The following is a 22,563-nucleotide window of genomic DNA, read 5'->3' as shown; positions in this document are numbered from 1 at the left end:
CAGATTTAGATTGGACATCAGGAAGAACTTCTTCACAGTTCGAGTGGCCAAGGTCTGGAACGGGCTCCCAAGGGAGGTGGTGCTCTCCCCTACCCTGGGGGTCTTCAAGAGGAGGTTAGATGAGCATCTAGCTGGGGTCATCTAGACCCAGCACTCTTTCCTGCCTATGCAGGGGGTTGGACTCGATGATCTGTTGAGGTCCCTTCCGACCCTAACATCTATGAATCTCCTGAGCTCAAGGTCAGTGACCCATTGTTGAGCTCTAGGCCATATTCCTTAGCTGTTACAGTAGTCATTGTGAAAGCTTTCCCAGTTGCTCTTCTGGGCTTGAAGTGGTTAGAGAACTGCTGAATTTAATCAGAGAGATTAATACCACCAGCTTGAATAAATATAGGACATCTTAAATGTGTTGGTTAAAACTAGTTGCATGTCTGACACTTGTATCTGTGTTCTCTTGCAAATCATTGTGATTAATAATTCTATTTTCCTATTTTAAAAAAAAAAGTTTTTCACTCCCCTGCTGCTGTTTGAAAGACCTTCCCTGGGCACCAAGGAGATTCACTTTTTATTCACTAACATTAAACTTTTTACACAGAGTTTAGGTGACCTGATGGCACCTCAGCCCCTCTGTAACTCCACATTCTGCAAAACTCCAGACCTCTGAAGGCCAAAATAGAGTTAAAGCACATGCCAGTGCCATGCATCTTAGGAGCTGGGAGCAGCGACTGGAAATTAGCTGCAAGCACTCCAGCTGCTTGCACTGGGCTAGTTGTTATCTGCACTAAAAAGTGAAGGAATAAGTTGGTACAGTTTGACGGAGCTGTAACTGGGGTGAGAAGTGACCTGGGGCAGCCATACTTTTAACTCCGCCTTGTCCTGCCTCCTGTCACAATGTCTCTCTTGCTAGTATCCTCTCTGTGCCTTCCATCTACCTCTACCAAGACCGTGACTCATCCTCCTTCCCTTCCTTTGTCAACTGCATCAACTGAAGCCTTTCTTCCCCTGTTCACTGATGCCCCCTCATTTCTCTATACTCTCCCCGCCCCCACCATTTCCCAATAATGCACAGGTAGCCTTTGGAGGAATAATTTATTCTCTTTGTAAACATTGTTACCTGTTTATCTCTTTGCAGCTCGTGTGTCACTTTGTGGCTGATGGCCGAACCAAGGCACGGCCCATTTCTAGATGTGTAGAGAGAACTATCAGGGAGTGCATTTTCTCCATCACAGTCGGCAGGCAGTGGGACAGTTGCAAGCATCTGCAGGAGCTTTAATGCGCCTTGTCACTTTACTCAGGCACAGCTGTGGCTCTTAAGAGCAGTGATCTTAAGCCCTTTGACTTCTGTGGAGTGTTGGGTGATCTTTCTAAAGATATTACGTAATGTTATACACACCTGTGGCAGGCAGGAGGTCAGGGAGATGGACTCTGTCTTCACACTCAACCATTGGAATCATCATGACAGTCTTCTTAACGTGTTCCACCTATTCTATAGGCATGCTCAGTTGAACAGAGAAAATCGAGTCCGCAAGGGGTGATGATGATGAAATCAGCAGCAAAAATGTGCTCAGGCTGCAGTTTCTCAGCCTGGGGGAGTTGCATGAGAGGGTTGTAACTATTTTTGTTTCCTGTAGCTAGAAAGGGAGGGGTAATTTTCTCTTTTGACATGGGTTTGTGGTTTGTAAAGTCTGCAAAGTGCTGATGTAGACCTTTTGCAGGAAAGGACCCAGTTATCCAGGCACACTCTATCTCTTCACAGTATGCCTTGATGAAAGTTTACGAGAATTGAGGCCTGAATTGGCATTTGGATATGGTCAGTTTTGCTGCTTTCTGCCCGTCATTGCCATCCCGTGTGCACAGGACTTGAGGTTCCTCTTTGCTCTTGCTGCTTACAGTATTATGTTGACTGTGCCTCATTTTTTTTAAACGTGTGTAACCAGGATGTCTGCTTTGTTTTGTGGCATGTCAGACCTCCTGCCACTGGGACTATTGCTTGGGATAGGCATTAAACACACTAGCCCTGAGTCTCAGTAAACTTGGAGACAAACTTTTATAGCACTGGCCTATTTTACCAGCATTGGCAGAAGAGAGAAAGGTTTCAGGTACTCTTAGCCTGGATGCTTATATCATACTTCAAGGTACATCATAGCCTGTTCTTACTGGGCTCTCCTGGGCCCAGTCCAGGTGGGCGTTAAGGCTCTTCAGGCCTCTGTTAAAGGCAAAGAGCTAACACGCAGGTTACCTAAGCAGGGTGAGCTATGGTGTGTCCCAGCCAGAAGTCCTAGGTAGACTCCCCTCCTCCCTCCCCTGGGAGCTCCAGAGACCCTTTCTGTATCACTCTTGGCAGGAGGAGGCTCCAGTTACACTCACATCCAGACATTCAAGGCCCCTCCAGTGCCTGGCTATATATCAGGGCTGTCCAGCATCTGGGTGGTGAGCAGGGACACATGCTGTGTGAGATGCAGACCCCTGGGATGCACGCTGCATGGGTAATGCCCTGACACCCTCCCCATATATTACTCCCTGCCATACAGGCAACCTGCTTTCCCTTCCTGCTCATGCAGGAGCAGGGGCAGGAAGCAGAAGCAGAAGCCAGAGGAGGGAGGGGAGTGGAGCCTGGAGATCCTGGCTGTGGGGAGTAGCAACTGGGAGAGAGTCCAGGGGTTCCATGTTAACCCCTCAAGTCCTGTTCTATATCATTGTTCTTTATGAGGATGACGACGTTTTCTCAGGCCCAGCACCCAGTTAGAGGGCACTCCTTAGGTGAGTCTCCAGCGCTAGGGAACATGGTCTGCAATAGCTTCTTTGGGCTCCTACTCTTCTAGGAGCCTGACCTAGCAGCTGGCACTCTTCCCCTAAAAGTTCTCTGCAAGCTCCTCTCTCTGCTTCTGCTTCCCTCAACAGCTGCACAGGCCTGCTTCCAGATGTTATATCTGCCATAACACAGCCTGTTCTGTAGGTGTCCCTGCAGCCCTTGCTTTCTTGGTTGGCCTCCTGCTCTCTGCATGGTTCTCCAGTATCTTTACCACTCTCATACCTGCTCTGCTCACCACTTATTAGCTATTGCACCTGCCTTCCCAGGCAAAGAGCTTGCTTGTTGGGCCAGGTTAATTTCTGCCCTCCCTCTTTATTAGTTAACACAGGGGTGTCCACCTAGAGGGTCCCAGAGGCTCTCAGTGTGGGTACAGCTCTCCTTTGCTACCTCTAGTGGCACTGAACTCCCCCTCCCTCCTCCAACTTCTGTATCCTACCCACATCCTTCCTTAGTCAGGGGGCACTGTGCACCCCCTGGCTGCTCAGAAGTTGAACAGCCATGGTCTAGGGCAGGGCTGTCCAGCTTCTGAGTCTCTGGGGACTGTATGCTGCATGGGCTGCACGCTGCGTCATACTGCATGGCCCCCCTGCCACACGGGGTGCAATTTACTGCACAATACCTGAACTCTGTTTCACACATTTTGCATCCAAGCTTTATGGATATGTGCTGAAATATTTGGTGTCTGTTGTTTATCATCTTTTCTTCTACTGGTGTCACCTTCATCTGTTGATATGCATCTCTGTTTCCTATGTAATCTCAAAATGAGGCTGGAACAGGTTATCGGTAGGGGTGCACCGGTAGAGATTTTGGGGCCCGATACCAATAGCTGATTTTTAAGGAGACATATCTGCTGATACTGATCTGATTTCTGATACAGCTGCATGCAGCTGGCAAGTCTATTGTGGTGGAAGGGGAGTGGGGAGGGAAGGGGTAGGGGTGGGGGGCAGTTCAAGGCTCCTGAAGTGAGCGAGGGAGTGGGGCTGGGGCAGGCGCTGCCCAGCTGTGGCAGGGCAGGGTGCAGGACAGAGTCGCAGCTTGTCCAGGGGGTGCAGGGTGGGGGGCAGCTCCCACAGCTGTGTGTACCCCAGGAGGACACGGCAGGGGGGGAGAACGTGTGCCCCCGGATCTGTGTGGGGCCCGGCTGGGTGGGCTGCGGTCTGGGTCTGTGCTGGGCTCTTCCTGGTGGGAGCTGGGCTGTGTTTTGTCCAGGGTGGGCAGCAGCAGTGCTGGGAGGGGGATTATGGGGGGATGCAGCCCCCTCCCCCAAAATTTTGCTGTAGCCCCCCCTCCCAGCACTGCTGTTGCCCCACTCCCTTCCACCACACTAGGCTTACCAGCTGCACACAGCTCTCTAAGCTTCCAGGCTGCGTTCCTTGCTGCCTACATGCTGTGTTGTGGCTGTGCACATGCGCAGACATTTTTTGGCCAAATTATTGGCCACATCAGGCTGAAATCCAATACAGTCAATTTTCTTTATATCTGTGCCGATCCAATATCGGACCGATGTATCAGTGCCTCTCTAGTTATCGGTGAAGATGATGATATAAGTTATCACTGGAAGCAGTGTTCTTTCTTTCTGTGCAGCACTGGTAATATCCCTTAGCTTACCACAATGCTTTCTGGCAGGCGAGCTGAAACAGTGTGGGATGGCTGTGTACTTTCATGCTCTGCAAAATAAGCTAATGGCTTAAATTTTGAGAGAGGGAGTTTTGTTGCACAGTTGTAAAACATTTTTGCTTCTCACTATTCTGTTGTCCCTTCCCCCCCCCAAACTATCGTGTTATGGTCATGTATTGAATGTGGAGCCTAGCACTATACAAATAATGACACTGATTTTTTGGTAACCTGTTAACACCATTAGTCTTGAATACCTAATGGTGCAAGCAGGGATGGTAACAAAGCAACGAGTGCTGTGCTGAGCCAAAATCTGCCTTGTAATGGAGCCGAATTACTTGCCTACTTCCTGTAAAAATGGATAGGGCATCAACCCATGGCTAAATCTTTTTCCCATGGGAGTTGAGAGCAGTATTACAAAGTTACCGACCCAGTATTAATGCAGCACAATCTGTGTGAACTAGTCTTTCAGGAAACAATGCAAACTCTTCTATGTTTAGAGCTCACCTGTTTGGCTCTCTTGACTCTCCAGTTTTGTTCAGCATCTGACAACATTAGGAGAGGCTGTGAAACTGATATGTAGGAAGTTATCATCCTGGATCTTAACATGTACACTGTTCAGTTTAGTATCTTGTTTCTTATTGTGGCCAGTGACAGATGAAACCCAGCTCTAAAGAAGCCTAAAGTGCCTTATCAGATGCCATCAGTTCCATCCTCTATTTACCCAAGCTGTAGGTTGAAATCAGAAAATCAAATGACAGGCAGAATCACTGTGCCTTACTCAGATGAAAGCTGTATGACAAAAATAAAAGAACCAGCCTTGTGCAACCATACAGAGAGGCTGAAATTAGTTTCCCCTGGAGTAACAATATATCTGACCTGATCTTGTGATGTTTTTCCTGCTTTTCCACACATTTTGGCATTTGAAATATCAAACAAGTTTTATGGAAAGTATATAGATTGTGGAGCTCTTATCAGAAATGTTTTAGGTATAGATGGGGTTATATATCTATAAATCTGTATCAAGCTTCTGGTTCTGAATAGTGTGGCAAATTGAAACTTGGATTTCCTTCCTTTGGAGACAAGGGAAATCTAAATCATTTTATCTGCCTTTGGCTGTGTTAAGTCTTGTATAAAAAAAAAAAAAAAATAATTGGTAACATTCCTCGTTTTGGATCTGGTCTTGAATACTTAAGCTTCTTGGGTATTCAATTCTGTATTGATAACCTCATGAGGCCAGGTCTTCTAAGTGTCTTATTTCTTGGCTTTATTCTCTTTATTCCAGGTGGTGACCCCCTGCTTTCTACCAATCAACTATGAACTGGTAAGTGTACTTGACAGTTCTGGTCTAAACAATGGGAGAGCATGTTGAAAGAGCCAGCAGGCAGGAGTCACACCCAGACATACTCTTCAATTTGGAGAATTTTCTCATGGCAAGTGGGGGTGATCAGGTCTGTTCATCACACTTCCAGTCATGTGCCTGCCTGGGCAGATGTTGCCAATTGTAGAGTCAAACCCTGGAGTTATTGCTTTGTCCTGATTTAGGCAAGACTTCTACCAGCTATACTGAGAGTATTGCCAGAGTAATGGCTTGAGGGGGTGGGGGTAGGTGTGGGGGTGAGCAGGTGAGAATGAGGGAAGTGTAGGAGTCCTAGCTCTGTGGAAGTGGCCCCAGAGCTGGATCATACTGAATCCTGTAGATTTTAAAGGGCTCACTGGGGAGACAGTGGACCCATCTACACATTCATTAATGCATTGTATGTGGTGCTACTGCACATTACCACCAGCACACACTTCTTAAGTGATGCTAATGTGCAGTAAACTAATTCTGCTGCACATTAGCACCATTAATGTCTCATGTAGATGCACCCATTGTGATACTGTGCATCATTGTATATGAGAGTAGGAATCAGAAGATCCAGGCTTTACTCTTGGCTCTGCTACTGACCTGCTGTGTTAGGTTGGGCAAATCATTTCATATCATTATTTCTCATCTTCCCCTTTGTTAAAACGGGGACAATTATATTTATTCATTTTACGTTTTATAGATGGAAGGTACTATTAGGCATTCTGATTGATGATTCATTATGATTTGTTCATTTATTCTTATGCATGAGAGTCAAATGGTCAGTGACCCATCATAGCAGCTTCAAGATTATAAACAGTGGGAGAATTTATAGGATTAAGCTAAATAAATGTGTTCATTAAGTAAACCCTTCAACAGTTCTGAGACTGTATATAAAACTTTGGTAACATATTGCAGTGGAAAAAGAAGCTACTTATTTTACTTCTGTTGTTTTTCACTATTTATCTTATTAAATGTCCTGTTAAAAGAGCTTCCTCTGTATGACAGCGCTGTCTCTTGATGCTGATAAAGTTTCTTTATTTATGTAGAATTTGATTTGGGATGTGTCCTGCATTGCTGCTTCCTACAGATGTGAATGAAACAAGGTGGGGAGGGGAGCTTCTGAATTATGCTCTGTATGATGGGTTGCCAGGTGCTAGCGTCAGTGGCTCATGGATCCAGATCTACATTAGATGTTGGTTTCTGCATGCTGCTCTATGTAAGTGTTCAAACACAGGTAGTCTGGGGACCTTCTGCTTATTTGCACCTTTAGTTTTGTGAACCTTCCTGAAGTTCCTGGACATATTGAAGGGCTAAGCAAAATGAGAAGGTTGAGAACTGAAGTGTCATGGCAGTCAGGACCATCTCTGATGTCCCCAGCTTTCCATTTCTGTGTATCTTATGCATCAGCATACATTTATTGGATATAGCCTTTTTGTCCATGGGTGGTTGTTCTTAAAGTTACAAGGACATCCATAGGGAGCTGGTTTATCTATAGTTCCTGGACTAAGTTAAGTCTCGTAGAATTCTAGACCGAGATTATCTTGCATTAAATGTTTGGAATTTGGAAGTAGGAGGCAAAATGTGTGAGTAACAAGCAAGAGGAGTCAATAGGACTGCTTTGTTTTTTATTTATTTATATTTTTTAAACAAGCCAATACCTCTGCTTGTCATGCAATTACAGGAGAGATGATGAAATGTCTTTGTCATTCCATATCTTCCTGGCTCAGAGAAATTAAGTTAATCTAATTTTCTTCCACTGATTCTGGTTTCTGAGAATGATTTGACTTTCTTGGTAGGGAAGTGGGTTTAGGAGATATACTATCACTGGCTACACCTACACATGCAATTAATTTGAAGCGATAAACTCCAGAGGAGTGAGAGCTGGAGTAAACTACTCCCAAGTGCAGCATCTACACGTACATTTAATCACAGTTAACTACTGTTCTTGACAGTACTATCTTATGGCAGCATCAGTTAGCTTACTGTGGCCTAATAGTGTCATATGTGGACAGTGATGCTTTAGTCCACAACTAATTAATCTACCCTGCAGTTAAGCGTATGTGTAGATGTGGCTACTGAGTTGTAGATTGATTTTACTCTATTAACTGCACTCATCCCCTCATTTTCATGTTTATATTTCTGGGGAACCAATTTGGATTGGAATCCATGTTGAGAAGTATTGGCTGTGAACCAGAAATGTTCTGGCGATGCAGATGAGATAGCACTTAAAGCCTGGTATTTTATACATTGTAATTCATTAGCAAAAATATGACATCTAGGAAAGTCCCCAGTAACTCAGGAAATACCCTACATAATTTATAGTCCCTCTTCACTATTTCAGGTCATCACAAAAGTTCAAAAGCATGAATAAATGTATAAATTCATAGAAGTATGAATAAATGGCAGTTACTGGTAATAGGCAAGTGGAAGATTGTTTCTATCCTAATCTAAATAAAATGCAATATAACTGGATTTCTCTGACCACCTTATGGAATTTTGATTAAACCTTTCATTTGGCATAGACAAAAAACTGCATTTGATTACTTTTCCTGATTGTGAGTACATCTCTGCATCACTTTACGTCCTCCTCTTCCTATATAGATGGCAAACTCTTTGCAGAGGGTACTGTCTTTTTAATCTGTATACAGCACTGAGTACACAGCCCAATGGGACCCTAGCATATACCATTAGACAAACATCATTATCATGTTCTTATAATGTGCAGCATCTACCATAATGTCCTAGTTGCTCTTAAAAATATTAAATTGAGCTTAATGAAAAATAATGATAATTCTAGTGCACACCTTGCAGTACAAAATTTATGGGGATTTGGTGATGGGCATCACACAATTCTGTTCTTTTCTGGTTCTTTTGCTGCAGTTGTCACCATAGTTTATGTGAATTCCAAAAGTATTTTAAGTGATATGATGGTGTCTAGCTCCTCTCTCTTCGTTTCTCTCTTCTACCCCTGCTCCCCCCTCCCATGGGGAAAATTGAAGGATGAATTTAAACATATGCTGAACTGTATGTTTCCATCATGGAGAGGAAGTCTGAAGGAGTGCATTTTGCATTTGGCAACACTCTTCATTTCAATGTGGCTTTCTTTCTTTTTTTTGCATTTCTAATTATCTTCCACTGTTCTAGACCTGAAGATTTAGACTTCTGTACAGCTATTCTAAGCCCAGAGTAGTGAGCACTACAAGAGTAAGGACTGAGATCTTGAACTTGACACATAATAGTATATGGAAGGGCAATATCATGAATGGAAAAGAGATCTGCTGTACTCGTGATAAACCATGTTTTTTTTTTAATTTTGACTTTTTACTTGTACACAAGATTATTCTTATATTAATGCTACTTGCATTTAATAGGGGGTCCCACACAAGTAGTTAACACGTGGGTCTAGCATGAGTTATTAAATACTTGTACTGGACATAGTGGTTGCCAGCATAAACCTCCTAGTAGTTTATTATAAATATTATAGAATAATAGAAAATGTAGGTGCAAGGGACCTCAGGAGGTCATCTAGTCCAACCCCCTGCTCAAAGCAGGACCATTTGAACTCTATCATCCCAGCCAAGACTGTGTCTAGTTGGGTCTTAAAAATCTCCAAGGTTAGAGATTCCACAACCTCTGTGTGTTCCAGTGCACTTTACAAGCCTCCTAGTAAGAGAGTTTTTTTCTACACCCTAACCTAAACTTTCCCTGCTGCAACTTGAGGCCATTGTTCTTTGTTCTGACATCTGCACTGCCGATCAATATTTTAACTAGAGTTTACAGATACATTTATATTGGGGTGGGCAGGAAACTAATTAAAATACTGAGGTGAAAGGAGTGGTGTGAGGAGCCAAGAGCCAGGGGAAAGGTCAACAACTACTAGTACAAGCCCAAGAAATGGCAACCATGAAACCAGCATACCAGGGAACAATAGGAAGCATATTCTGACACCAGTTGAAGGACAGGTTTTTCCACAGCACACCAAGAATCCTAGGGCTTCCAATGGCAGGCTTAGTTGCCTGTACACAAATGCCAGAAGGATGAAGAACAAGCAAGAGAAACTGGTCCTCCTGCTAACCAACAAGCAATATGAACTCATAGGGATTACAGCGACCTGGTGGGACTCCACCTATGATTGGACCACAAGGATAGAGGGCTACACCCTGCATAGGAGGGATCATGTTGAGAAGAAGGGTGGAGGAGTCGCTCTCTATGTGAAAGAACATTACACATCCCTAGAAGCAGAGATTGGCAACAAAGAAGGGTGACTTGAGACCCTCTGGGTCAAGATACGGGGAGAGCATGGGGAGGGGTATTTGACTGTAGGACACGTGTTCTCAAACTGTGGGTCACAATCCCCTGGGGGGGTTGCAAGCAACTTAAAAGGGGGCCACAAACTTGTCAGGGGTACCGCGGCGGCATGGGAAAGTGGCATGTGGTGGCAGTGTGGAGTGGAAAATGGTGGCAGCAGCTGCCGTGTGTGAGCTCCCTGTCCCCCATTACCACCATCTAGCACTCAGGGTCTTGATAGCACAAAGTTTGAGAACCCCTGCTGTAGGAGTTTACTATAGACCTCCAAACCAAGAGGAAGAGCTCAACCAGGTATTCTCTAGAGAACTGGCAGAGGCTGCACGCACTTGGAGCATGGTCATTATGGGTGACTTCAGCAACCCAGACATCTTGTGGGATGAGCACGCAGCAAGATCTGATTGCTCACAAAGCTTCCTCACTTGCATTGAAGAGCTCTGTCTGACTGAAGAAGTCTATGGGCTGACGAGGGGTAAGGCACTCCTAGACTTGGTTCTGGACAAAGGGGATAATTTAGTGAGCAACCTGGGGATAGAAGGGAAACTGGGTGACAATGACTATGAGATGATTACTTTCTCCAGCCACTGTAAGACAGGGAAATCAGTCAGCAGGGTATAAATCCTTGATTTTAGGAAAGCTGACTTCCACAAACTTAGAAGATTGGTTGGCAAGTCCCTGCAGGACTGTGGCAGTGCAGATTGTGCTGCCAGCTCTGAGTATAGGCCGGGGAAAAAGGCCTCAAGGACCCCAAAGAGTGCCAGAGAGCTTATTCTAGGCACAAGTACTTACCTCGCCAGGAACAAGAGACAGGAGCGCAGGACTCGCTGGAACCATGAATGCTGAGATTTGTTAGCTCCTGCCAACTCCAGCTGGCTGGGTGCTCGATTGATAATGTCAGAAAAGCATGCCCAGCAACAGCTGCAGGGGAGGAAGGGAGACAGAGAGCAGAGGATATATTGAGAGCAGTTGCTTGGGCTATGCCCCGACAGAGGCGAAGAAGGATAGTAGAAAACTCTCCTTTTGAGGCTTGGAGGAATTGCTATACTCACCAGAATGCAGTGATGCGAGGAAGATGGTCCAGCACTTGGAGAGCTGCAGCATGTCAGGGTTGAGATTATCTACAAGACAGAAGACAATAAACCATGAGTGGCTGTGTTTCAGGGTCACTGAGCAGGGGGGAACCCTGAGGCCAGTTGCCCTGTTAACAACCAGAGGCTCTTTCTTAGAGTTAAAGGGACATACCACAACTGGGTGCCCCACAGTTGTTGGTGGTTAAGTCACACTGGCTCAGTAATGTGGACTATGTTACGATAAGAGAGCTAGCAGTACATACCTGTGGACAGAATCAGGGCCGAGCCTGCATACCCATTGTCATTGCTTGCCTGGGACCTGTGAGCAGGTTGTAGTGTGCAAGGAACATCAGTTAGCCAAGAGGTGATAGCAGTTCAGGCCAGCAAGCCTCCCTCTTTACTTATTTTTACATCAAGTCGTGTCAGGTGAGATGGGGCAGATGTGCTGTTGAACACCAGATTTAAGATACCTGCTGGAACCTAAGGGCTAGCTCGCACCTAGTTCCACCAGGAAAGTAAGCAAACCTATCTGATAATACTCATTTCACTTCCAGGGATCATGGTCCGATGAGGAAGGGAACTCAAGAAGAGTGGTTGTTTCTCAAGGCAGTGATCCTAGTAGCACAAAGGAAGTCCGTTTCCTTTCATGAGCAAGGCAGCAAAAGGGCTGGGAGAACCCCTGGGCTCAACAGGGAAGTCATGGACCTAGAGAAATTAAAAAGAGAAGCTTATAAGGGATGGAAGTCAGAAATTACCACTAAAGAGGAGTACTCAACAGTAGCCCACACCTGTAGGCAGTGGATTAGGGAAGCAAAGTTACAAACCAAATACAAATTGGTAACCATAATCAAGGACAACAAAAAGTTCTTTTTTAGATACGTAGGGAGTTGGAGAATAAATAAGAAAAACATAGGGCCCCTGGTGAACGAAATGGGACAGCTGAAAACCAACACTTAGGACACAACTGAACTCCTAAACAAATACTTTGCATCGGTATTCCACCAGTCCAAGGGTGCTAGCCTGCTTGACCAGGATACAGGATGATCCATGTGGGAATGATCACCCTCCCATAGTTGGCAAAGTTCTTGTGGAGGAACACCTAGAGAGGCTGAATATCTACAAGTCAGAAGGAGCAGATGAACTACACCCAACAGTGCTGGCTGACATCATCACACGACCTATGACAAAGATATTTGAAGACTTACGGCACTTGGAAAAGGTCTCAGAGGATTGGAAGGGAGCCAGTGTGGTGCCTATCTTCAAGAAAGGGAGAAAGGAGAACCCAGGGAATTACAAGTCGATCAGTTTGACCTCAATCTCTGGTAAAATCCTGGAAAAAATGATCAAAGAATCCATTATTGATAGGCTAACAGAAGGCAGTATTCTAAAGGACAGCCAACATGGTTTCGTTGTGGGCAGGTCATGCCTGACCAACCTCATTTCCTTCTATGATCGAGTAACTCACCACCTGGATAGGGGAAATGAGGTTGATGTTATATACTTGAACTTCAAAAAGGCCTTTGACTTAGCCTCCCATGATGTCCTCATGGTAAACTTGGGAAAATGCAGCCTCAACTACTTTAAGGTCCAGTGGCTAGGTAACTGGCTCCGAGGCAGGACCCAGAGAGTATTAATAGACCAAACTGAGTCAGAATGGCGAAAGGTGGCATCCCTCAGGGTTCAGTACTTGGACCAGTGCTTTTCAACATGTTCATGATTTGGATTCAGGTATTAAAAGCGAACTGGCAAAGTTTGTGGACACCAAAATATTGGGGGAGTGTTGTCATGCTTGAGGACAGGCTGGCAATACAGGCTGACTTGGACAGGCTTGCAAGGTGAGTGGCTCATAACCTGATGACGTTTAACACAGAGAAATGTGAAGAGCTCCATCTTGGGAGAAATAATCCGCAACAGGCTTATAGGCTCGACAGTGCTACTCATGCCAGCACACAGCTGAAAGAGACCTTAGTGTCATGATAGACCACAGAATGAACATGAGCCACCAGTGTGATGCCGTAGCTAGCTGGCAGAGCTAATCAAGCACTGGCATGCATCTACTGATGCATCTCAAGCAAAACTAAGGATGTCATCCTCCTACTTTACTCTGCCTCGGTGAGACCGCACCTGGAATGCTGCGTCCAGTTCTGGGCAGGAAGGATGGGGAGACATTTGAGAGAGTCCAAAGGAGGGCCACACATTTGATTAGAGGTCTGGAGAGTGGGTTGTATGAGGAGGCTGAAAGACTTGGGACTGTTCAGCCTGGAGAAGAGAAGACTCAAAGGGGACTTGATGGCAGCCTGTAAGTATATTAGGGGTGTACGTCAGGGCTTGGGGGAGCATCTGTTCACCAAGGGACCTCAGGGGAAGACAAGAAACAGTGGGCACAAATGGATTGAAGATCACTTCAGATTGGATGTGAGGAAAAACTTTACGAGTCAAGTGCCAAGGATCAGGAACAGACTTCCCACCCCCGAGGTGATAGTTACCCACCCTGGTGAATTTCAAAAAGCGTCTTGACACCCACCTTGTTGGGGTCATCTGACCTCAGCAGTCTTTCCTGCCCAAGTGTAGGGGGGGCTAGACCCAATGATCTTGTAGGTCCCTTCCAGCCCCTAACATCTCTGAATCTATGAATCTGTAAGGTTTAGCCAGGTAACCTTATAATTAAAGCCTAGGCTGGATATCCACCAGGCTTTATGTGAGAGCTTGCACAAAATAAACACATGCACAGGAGTATATTAAACTAAAATGTAAGTATATTGTTAAATATAATAGAATATAAGTTATAAAACAGGATAGAACAGTAAAAGAAAAAATTATATTAATGTGTACCAGAGTCGCACAGCAATGTTCAGTTTAGGAACACACAGATAACAAGTTGGCGTTGCTTTGCAATCCTGTCCCACAGATTCACAAATTTGTACTCTCTTCTCCCTCATGCAAAACAGTCGCTTCTTTCTCAAACGGTCCTCTATTACAGATCTTACATACACTGAACCTTTTTATAATTAGACATCAAACCACTCAGGTGAATACTTTACTTAGACTGTCAGGCAAATACATACCACCCTTCCTGCCTTCCAGATCCTTAGCTTCACTTTCCCTGGGCTCCCCCAACAGAAAGCAAAGGCTGAGTCCTCTGTCCCAGTAACAGGGTCAGGGTGATACTTTACCGCAAGCTGTAGGAACATTATGCAGAGAAATTACTGAGGGCTTGACTAGATAAGAATTATGTCCAAGATCAATCCTCCGAGAGCTCACCTTTACCACCCAGGGCAGCAACAGAATCAACCCACCTCACAGATCAGAATCTCGCTCTCTGGAGCAGAAACTCTCCCCTGGTCCAGCACACAAGTTAAGTGCAGACTTTTATACTCCAAAATCACCCCATCTTACTCATCCGGTCACTTTACTCTCTGGCCTGTTCATCATCAAGTTTTGTATCAAGCACACGCTCGGACCACATGCTGTCCAATCAAATTCTCATTTACCTCATGCAGCCTGTAACAGTTCCCATCATCAAACTTTATATTAAGCACTTTCTTGGACCATGTCCGGTCCAATCAAATACCTGTCCACGCACTACCATACCCTGCACTTAGCACTTAACAGGTGAATGCTAGCCACTATGCATGCTCCACAGCAAAACTAGGTCAGCAAAGGGCAAGAGTTCACTCTTGCTAGAATAATTTTAACTGAACTGATTACTACACATGTGCAGTAGATCTTACACACTCAAATAGCAGCAATAACAACTTAAGCAGGGGAGTTGTCCAATGGACTAGAAATTCCTTTCATCACCACCACTGAGAACTGTCCTAGATCCATCATCTTTGGAACCACCCTTCACACAGTTGAAGGCTGTTACTAAATCCCCTTTCAGTATTCTCTTTTCCAAAGTAAATAAGCCCAGTTCCCATAGCTTCTCCTCATAAGTCCTGTTCCCCCGCTCCCTAACCATTTTTACTGCCCTCTGCTAGACTCTCCGGTTTGTCCACATCCTTTCTGCAGTGGGGGGCCCAAAACTGGACACAGTACTCCAGAGTGGGGGGCCTTACCAGTGCCAAACAGAGGGGAATAATCACTTCCTTTGATCTGCTGGCAGTGCTCATACTAATGCAGCCTAGCATGGTGTTAGCCTTCTTTGCAACAAGGGCCCACCATTGGTTCATATTCAGCTATTGTCTACTGTAAACCCCAGGTTCTTTTCTGCAAAGCTGCTGCTTAGCCAGTCAGTCCCCAGTCTGTACTAGTGTTTCCTCCTAAGTGTAGAACTTTGCACTTGTCCTTGGGGAACTTAATGACATTTCTTTTGGTCCAATTTTTAATTTTGTCTAGGTTTCTCTGAATTCTAGCCCTACCCTCCACCTTATCACTACTCCCCCCAGCTTGGTGTCATCTGCAGACTTGCTAAGGGTGCATCCCATCATCCAGATCATTGATGAAGATACTGAACAAAACCAGCCCTAGGACTGACCCATGGGGTGCTCCACTTAATCCCGGTTGCCAACTAGACATCAAGCCATTGATTACTATCCTTTGAACCGAGCCAAATGATTCAGTCAGTTTTCTATCCACTATACAGTCCAACCTGCCCTTCCTTAGCTTGCTTGTGGGAATGCTGTGGGAGACTGTATCAAGAGCCTTACTGAAGTCAAGGTATATCCCGTCTGCTGCTATCCCTGCCTTCACTGAGCCAGGCATCTTGTCATAGAAGGCAATCAGGTTGGTCAGGCATGACTTGCCCTTGGTGAATCCATGCTGGTTGTCCTAATCACCTTCGCTTCCAGGTGTTCAGAAATGGATTCATTGAGGACCTGCTTCATGATTTTTCCAGGGACTGAGTGGGAGGCTGACTGGTCTGTAGTTTCCAGGATCTTCCTCTTTCCCTTTCTTAAAGATGGGCACTGTGTTTGCCCTTTTCCAACTATCTGGGACCTCTCCTAATTACCACAAGTTTTCAAAGATGATGGCCAGTGGCTCTGCAGTCACATCAGCCAACTCCCACTGCACCCTCTGGTGTCTGGCCTCATGGACTGGTATATGTTCAGATTTTCTAAATAGTCCCTACCCTGTTCTTTTAGCACTGTCAGCTGCTCCCCTCCTCCCCAAACTGTGCTGCCAGGTGCAGAAGTCTGGGAGCTAATCTTTCCTGTGGAGACAGATAAAAAGGCATTGAGTACTGCAGCCTTTTCTTCCTCATCTATCACTAGGTTTCCTCCCCCATTTAGTAAGTGACCCATAGCTTCCCTGACCTTCCTCTCATTGCTGACATACTTGTAGAAACCCTTCTTGTTACCCTTCATGTCCATTGCTAGCTGCAACTCCAGTTGTACTTTGGCCTTCCTGATTTCATCCCTGCATGCCCAAGATGTAAAAGCAATACTTTTATACTCCTCCCTAGTTATTTGGCCACGTTCCCACTTCTCGTAAGCTTCCTTTTTATGCTTTAGCTCACTGAAGAATCCCTGCTAATCCAAGCTGGTCTTCTGCCATACTTTCTAGTCTTTTTGTGCATTGGGATGGTTTCTTCCTGTGACCTCAGGAACGGTTCTTTAAAGCCAGCTGTCCCGGAGTCCTTTCCCCTTCAGCTTGGCCTCCTAGGGGTTCTGCCCATTGGTTCCCTGAGTGAGTCAAAGTCTGCTTTTCTGAAGTCCAGGGTCCTTACTCTGCTGCTCTCCTTTCCTTTCCTCAGGATCCTGAACTCAATCATTTCATAGTTGCTGCTGCCCGAGTTTCTATTCACTAGTACATTTCCTACCAATTCTTTCCTATTTGTGAGCAGCAGGCAAGAAGAGTATGGCCCCTAGTTGGCCTGTCCAACACTTACACCAGTAAGTTGTCCCCAGCACAGTGGCAGGCTTGCTGGAAGATTGCTGAAGCTGATGAAATTCACAAACCAAATTTTTCATTAAGACATGATTTTATTGAGTATTTTTAGCTTGAATGTCTGTTTCCAAAGAGGCCCTTTCTCCCCATTTCTCTGAAGCCATGCATCTTGAAGCTTTGCAAGGAAATCAAGTCCCGCTTATATCAACGTAGTACAGCTGTTTGGACTTTCAGGTACTAAAATATAAACCAGCTGTTTTTAGGTTTCCCAGTATAGCTTGGTTTAACTTATGTTGTCATTTATGTTCTTCTGATGGGAAAAGAAAGGGATTTCAGTACAGTTCTTGTAAACAGTCATATATTTAGTAAAATAAAAGCTGTTCTATTGTAATTGATTTCATTTTACTGAGAGGCAATATGTTATTCATAGCAGTAAAATTTCAGTAACTGAGATGTATAATACACCACAGAGATATTATAAATGAAGAGGGCCAAATTCACCATTCTTGTAATATCACAGAAGTTACAGACAAACTGAATGATGCAATCAAAAATCAGTTTAAACCTGTAACAGAACATAAACTGCTTTCAAAATGGCCAAAACCAGTTTAAGATGAACCTAGTTGGAGGTAGTATTAGACTTAAGTGATTTAAGGTCAAACCAGTTTATAGAACTTCTGTCACAGATCCCCTCCTGATTCAGGTTAACTCAGTCCGCCCAGAATCCCAGGATCCTTTGCAGAACTAGGCTCTGCTGTGTTGTCTGCTCCAACACCGCAGTGTCTGCCATGCCTCTCTGCTCCCTAACTGGAGCAGTATCACTGCCCCTGTTGGCAGAGATGGGGTGGGAGAGAAAACCCTAGCATGGACCTGAGCCAGGTTCTTCCTGATTGGGAGGGAGGGGAGGGGAGGGGGGAAGCTCTTGGAGGCTTTTCCCCCCCCCCACCCGGCTTGAGTGGAGAGGGGAGGCATGGCCAGGTCCCAGCCCTGCCCAGCTGACTGGGTTTGATGAAGGGGTGGATTAAACCCCCACTCTGGCCTACACTGACCTCACCGGGGTCTGCCTGAGGTTGAAGGGAATCCCTCAGTGGCCAGGCACTGGCCTGGCTGGCTGAGTATGATGGCGGAGGTGGAGGACTTTAAACCCTCACCCTAGCCCGCACTGACCGCAGTCAGGGGCTGCCTGGCTGGGGTGCAAGGTGTGGAGGGGAAGTCCTCAGTGGCCAGGCATTGGCCCAGCTGGCTGAGTATGATGGCAGGGGTGGGCGGGTTAAACCCCTACCCTGGCCTGCACCGACCTCAGTTGGGGGCTGCCTGGCCAGGGCGGGAGTAGAGGGAAAGCCCTCAGATGCTTTTCCCCTCTTCCCCACTCAAGTGGAGCAGGGGGGAAGCCTCTGCACGCTTCCCCTCTACCTCTGCCCCAGCCAGGCAACCCCTGGCTAGGGTCAGTGTGGGCCAGGGTTGGGGTTTAAACCTCCCCACCATCATACTCAGCCAGTCAGGCAAGGTGCAGGCCTGGACACGCCCCCCCCCATCTCTGTTTGAACTGGGAAGGATGGGGGGAATAGCCTCTAAGGGCTTCTGCCCACCCTCCTGCCTCAGCCAAGTAGCCAACTGACTCAACTTACTGAGTTCTGGCAAGCCATTGAGGGCCACATGGGTAGCCCCACCCCTTGAGAGGTACCCCACCTCCTGGACACCATCTTGGGAGTGGAAGTCCCACCCTCTAACCCCTGTCCTTTGCCACCAGAAGTCCCTCCCCTTGCCCTCCCGGAATTACTCCTTTTAGCAAGGGGTTTTGCCATCTCTGAATCAGAAAAATACCAAATTACATTCTAAAAATCAAACATGTACTACAACATGCATTAATTTAATTTAAAAAAAAATATTTTGTCTTGATTTACATGCATTTGTGTAGTGTACAAAGAGGTGATAGTATAATAGCTTAAAATTAATTCTTACTTTTGTATATTGTGGAAGGGTGAGGGTGGGTATTGGTTTGTGGGTGTGTGTGGGGGTGATTTGTGATGGTTGTGGGTGGGTATGGTTTTTGTTGGGGACTGTGAGTGTGTGGGGGGAGGGTGGCTGGGGAGAGTTGTGGCTTTCATGGAGGGGGAGGGTTTGCCCACAGCCTGTCGTCCCCCCTGCAGCAGGCAGAACCCCTGCCAGCTCTCCTGCAAGCCCGTGCTCCCACTCGCTGCCACTGCTGCCCTTCTCCTGCCACTTCCCCATCCCCCTTCTATCCCCACCACTGCTTTGGCACCACATCCCAGCTGTTCCTGTGGTCCCAGCGCTGCAGGTGGGAACCACGTGATGCTGGAGTGCAGAGGGGGGAGGGGGCAGGGAAATGGCTGTGGCAGGCAGGGGGAAGGGGCACTAAGTAGGCACACAGAGCACAGTGACAGCTGGGTGGGTGCGCAGGGCCTGCTCCGGTGCAGTGAGGCCAGCACCAGCAGGGCCCAGAGCAGGGTGGATTGAGCGCAGGGCTGGGCTGCCAGGGGCTCTATGGAGCCACACTGTGCTGCTCAAGCAGGGAGAGAAGACAGCCAGCCCAGCTCCATAGAGGCCCTGCCAGCCCGGGCCCCACGTTCCTCCCACCCCGCTCTGGGACTTGCCAGTGCTGGCCCCACACTCCCACCCGGGTGTCGTTGTGCTCCATGCACCAGCTTGCTGCCCCTTCCCCTGCCTGCTGCAGCCATTTCCCTGCTCCCTGCCACTGACCAGCCACTCTGGCACCATGTGGTTCCCAGCTGCAGTGCTGGGACTGCAGGAACCAGCCCAACTGACCCTGAGGACTGGGATGATAACCCACAGTCCTCCCCTGCCTCCCTACCCCACCTCCTTATCTGTACTTCCCTTGGTGCAGGGATGCAGGAACTGCCCCTGGTCAGAAGCCTCCAGAAGGCTAGCAGAGGCTTCCAGCTGGGGCAGAGGGCTGGAGAGGGGATGGGGCTGGGCCGGCCTTGCTGTTGTGGCTATTTAGTTCTTCCGCCGGCTCCCCCTGGGTCCTACTGCACCTGGCTCCTGTCATCTTTGACAGGCAGCCAGTGGCAGATAAATGTTAATTTTCTAAATTTTTTAGGGGCCTCGCCGGATAGAATGGTCTGGTGGGCTGGATCTGGTCCATGGGCCATATTTTGCTCACCCCAACCTATGCAGTTTAGACTAAATGGCAGAAGTTGAATCGATCCAGCCTTGGGCTTGTTGACTGTTTATATTTAGCTTAATTGATTTTGCCCATATTTTGGAGGAAACTGTAAAGGATGGCTGTATTAAACCTGATCTTGAGTCATCTCCATTTCATGTAATTATATGGAGAATTAAAGTGGATTGAATTACATTAAAATAGGCATAAAATTAAAAAAAAGCAACAAGATGCACAGCCTGCACAGCCTTATACACTGACACACCACTGTAATTCTGCAAGGCAAGATTTGCTTCCCGAATGTAAAGCTTCAAATGCTTTTTAGTTCATTTATCACTGAAGAAAATAAATAGAGGAATATCATTTCCAGGACTCTGGCAAATATTTTAAATAATTGAAGAAGCATCAACTTTTTTCCCCTGTCCCTGGATGCTATTTTGCTACCAGATGGTCAGGGTGTTGTATCTTTAAAGTAAATATTAAAATTTGATACCGCAGAGGCTCCACAAATATCCTGTTGTATGTCTTGCATTAACTAACTGTGACTTGAAGGCTTGAACTTTGTGGCACACGTCTGCTCCTATCGTAAAATGACTCCATCAGTTAAATGGGCCTTATCACTGCATGGCTTGATTTAAGGTACTATTAACCAGTGACATTTACCAGGGAAAAATTGTGACTTGACCTTTATACCCTCTCATCTTTTTACAGCTCGTTGCCAAAACATTCTACATACCTGTACTGTTGCTATTTGTACATTGCTTTAATAAATTACTGTTGTAACAGTGGAAGCACAGAGAGCAGCTCCTCGGGTTGCTGTTTTAACCAAAGCCACAGACTGAACATTATTTATTTTGTTGAGGGCCAACATGGAAGTCATCCCTTTTGGTTCCTGCTATTTTGGTTTTTAAAACTCCTGTCTTCTAGTTCCTGTAATGAAATACGTCTTCAACCTCTATTGTCAATTCATCCACCTTTGAAGGTTCAAATTCATGCTCGCTGACAAGAAGAATAACATGTTTTTGGATGGTGAACAGGGTCTGTGTCCTGGCCGTGTCCCAGAACAGCAGAGAAGGTGAGAAGGAGGGAAAAGAAGCAGAGAGAGAAAGCTAAGTGCATGATTGTGGGATTGTGGAATCCACTGTATTAGGAGGGAAAAGAGGGACCCTGACCATCTGGTAGCAAAATAGCATCAGCCTGGCCACATGGGACTGATGTCTCAGCAGTTAAAATTTGACTGAACCTGCTTTTGATATGGGGGGAATATGGAATGTGAGAATGGGGGAAAAGAAAGTTAGAAAAAAAACAAGGAAGGATTTGACTTTTGCATTCATGGTTTAAGGAAAGTTTGGCTGTTTCTGGTGGAAACTTTCTGGACCAGGTTTTGGGATTTGTGACTACCAGCCTCCTTATTGAGATTGTTCAGTGGATAACGCAAACAGTCTCTTTGTGCCATTATTGTATAATATACTTTTTTAAACATCTCTTCCCCCAAAAAATATAGAATTACCTCAGGCCCCTGGCAGACATTGTTAAAGGTGCTGTGGCATCCGATTGCTTCTTGCCTTGCTACATGTGCATGATTGTGGGATCGGAGATAAACCTGGCAGAATATAGACTTCACTGATTTGGGTCTAACCGGTTTATGCAGTGTCTGTCCCAGATCCCTTCCTGGTTTAAGTTAAGTGCATGATTGTGGGATTGGAGATCAGATTCGCATCGTGCCATATTGCTGGTGCAGAGGGAGCCCAGGATCATGATCCTAGGCTCGCCCACCGCCAGCATGTAGCAAGTCAGGTAGCTCATCCCTTCTCTCAGCCCTGGGAGCATATTGGAGTCAAGGGCTCTGCTGTGCCCTGGAGGCTGGGAGCACAGATCAGGTTTTGTTCCTAGCCACAAGTGTGCAGTGGAGTCCTGTGCCTCAGCAACTGGGAATGGTAGCTGGTTGGGGCTCCCAGTCTTGGGTGCACATCAGAGCTCTTGATTTTGATGTTCCACGGAGGCTGAAAGTGGCAGTTATCCGATTATTGTTCCCAGCTTGGGGAATGCATGAGAGTCACAAGCTCTGATGTGGTCCTGAGGCTGGGAGCTCCCATCAGCGTGGCCACATGTGCAATTTAACTGGTTAATCACATCTTAACTGTACATCTGTCAGTGGCCTCGTTCTCGTAAAGCACATCCCATCTGTGCGACCCTAAAACAGACTTGCTAAATTTTGAGCGCACTACTCTTTGTAGTATAGGGAAGCTCTTGGATTATAGCTGAAAGATTAGCTTCTTCAATTTCATTTTAAGTGTGTTCAGAGCACTGGAAGACAGGGGATCACTAACTTGGGTTAATCAGGTGTGACCTTCAAATACTCAGGAATATGACAGTGACCAAGCCTCGGTTGGAGCCTCCAAATGTGAAGCTATTCATCTTTGTCAGATGTGATAATCGT

The 22,563-nt window shown here is 46.2% G+C and overlaps 1 protein-coding gene across 19 annotated transcripts in view; it reads left to right on the top strand.

Annotated features, from left to right (window-relative positions):
• TNS3 (tensin 3) overlaps positions 1-22,563 on the top strand; it is a 571,451-nt gene that overhangs the window by 315,053 nt on the left and 233,835 nt on the right. For 15 of the 19 annotated variants that reach the window (XM_059728559.1, XM_059728554.1, XM_059728556.1 and 12 more), the window contains one exon: positions 5,712-5,750. The exons of 2 other annotated variants lie outside the window; for them this stretch is intronic. In XM_059728559.1, the coding sequence (XP_059584542.1) occupies positions 5,712-5,750 (39 nt within the window). Of the gene's footprint in view, positions 1-5,711; positions 5,751-20,961; positions 21,199-22,563 lie in introns of those variants that run through there. 2 more of the 19 variants (XM_019485115.2, XM_019485107.2) reach the window with 1 other exon arrangement.

This window comes from Alligator mississippiensis, chromosome 5 (genome assembly GCF_030867095.1).
Source record: "Alligator mississippiensis isolate rAllMis1 chromosome 5, rAllMis1, whole genome shotgun sequence".
Classification (NCBI taxonomy): domain Eukaryota; kingdom Metazoa; phylum Chordata; order Crocodylia; family Alligatoridae; genus Alligator; species Alligator mississippiensis.
The sequence above is the reverse complement of the archived record's forward strand: the minus strand, read 5'-3'. Positions and strand labels throughout refer to the sequence as shown.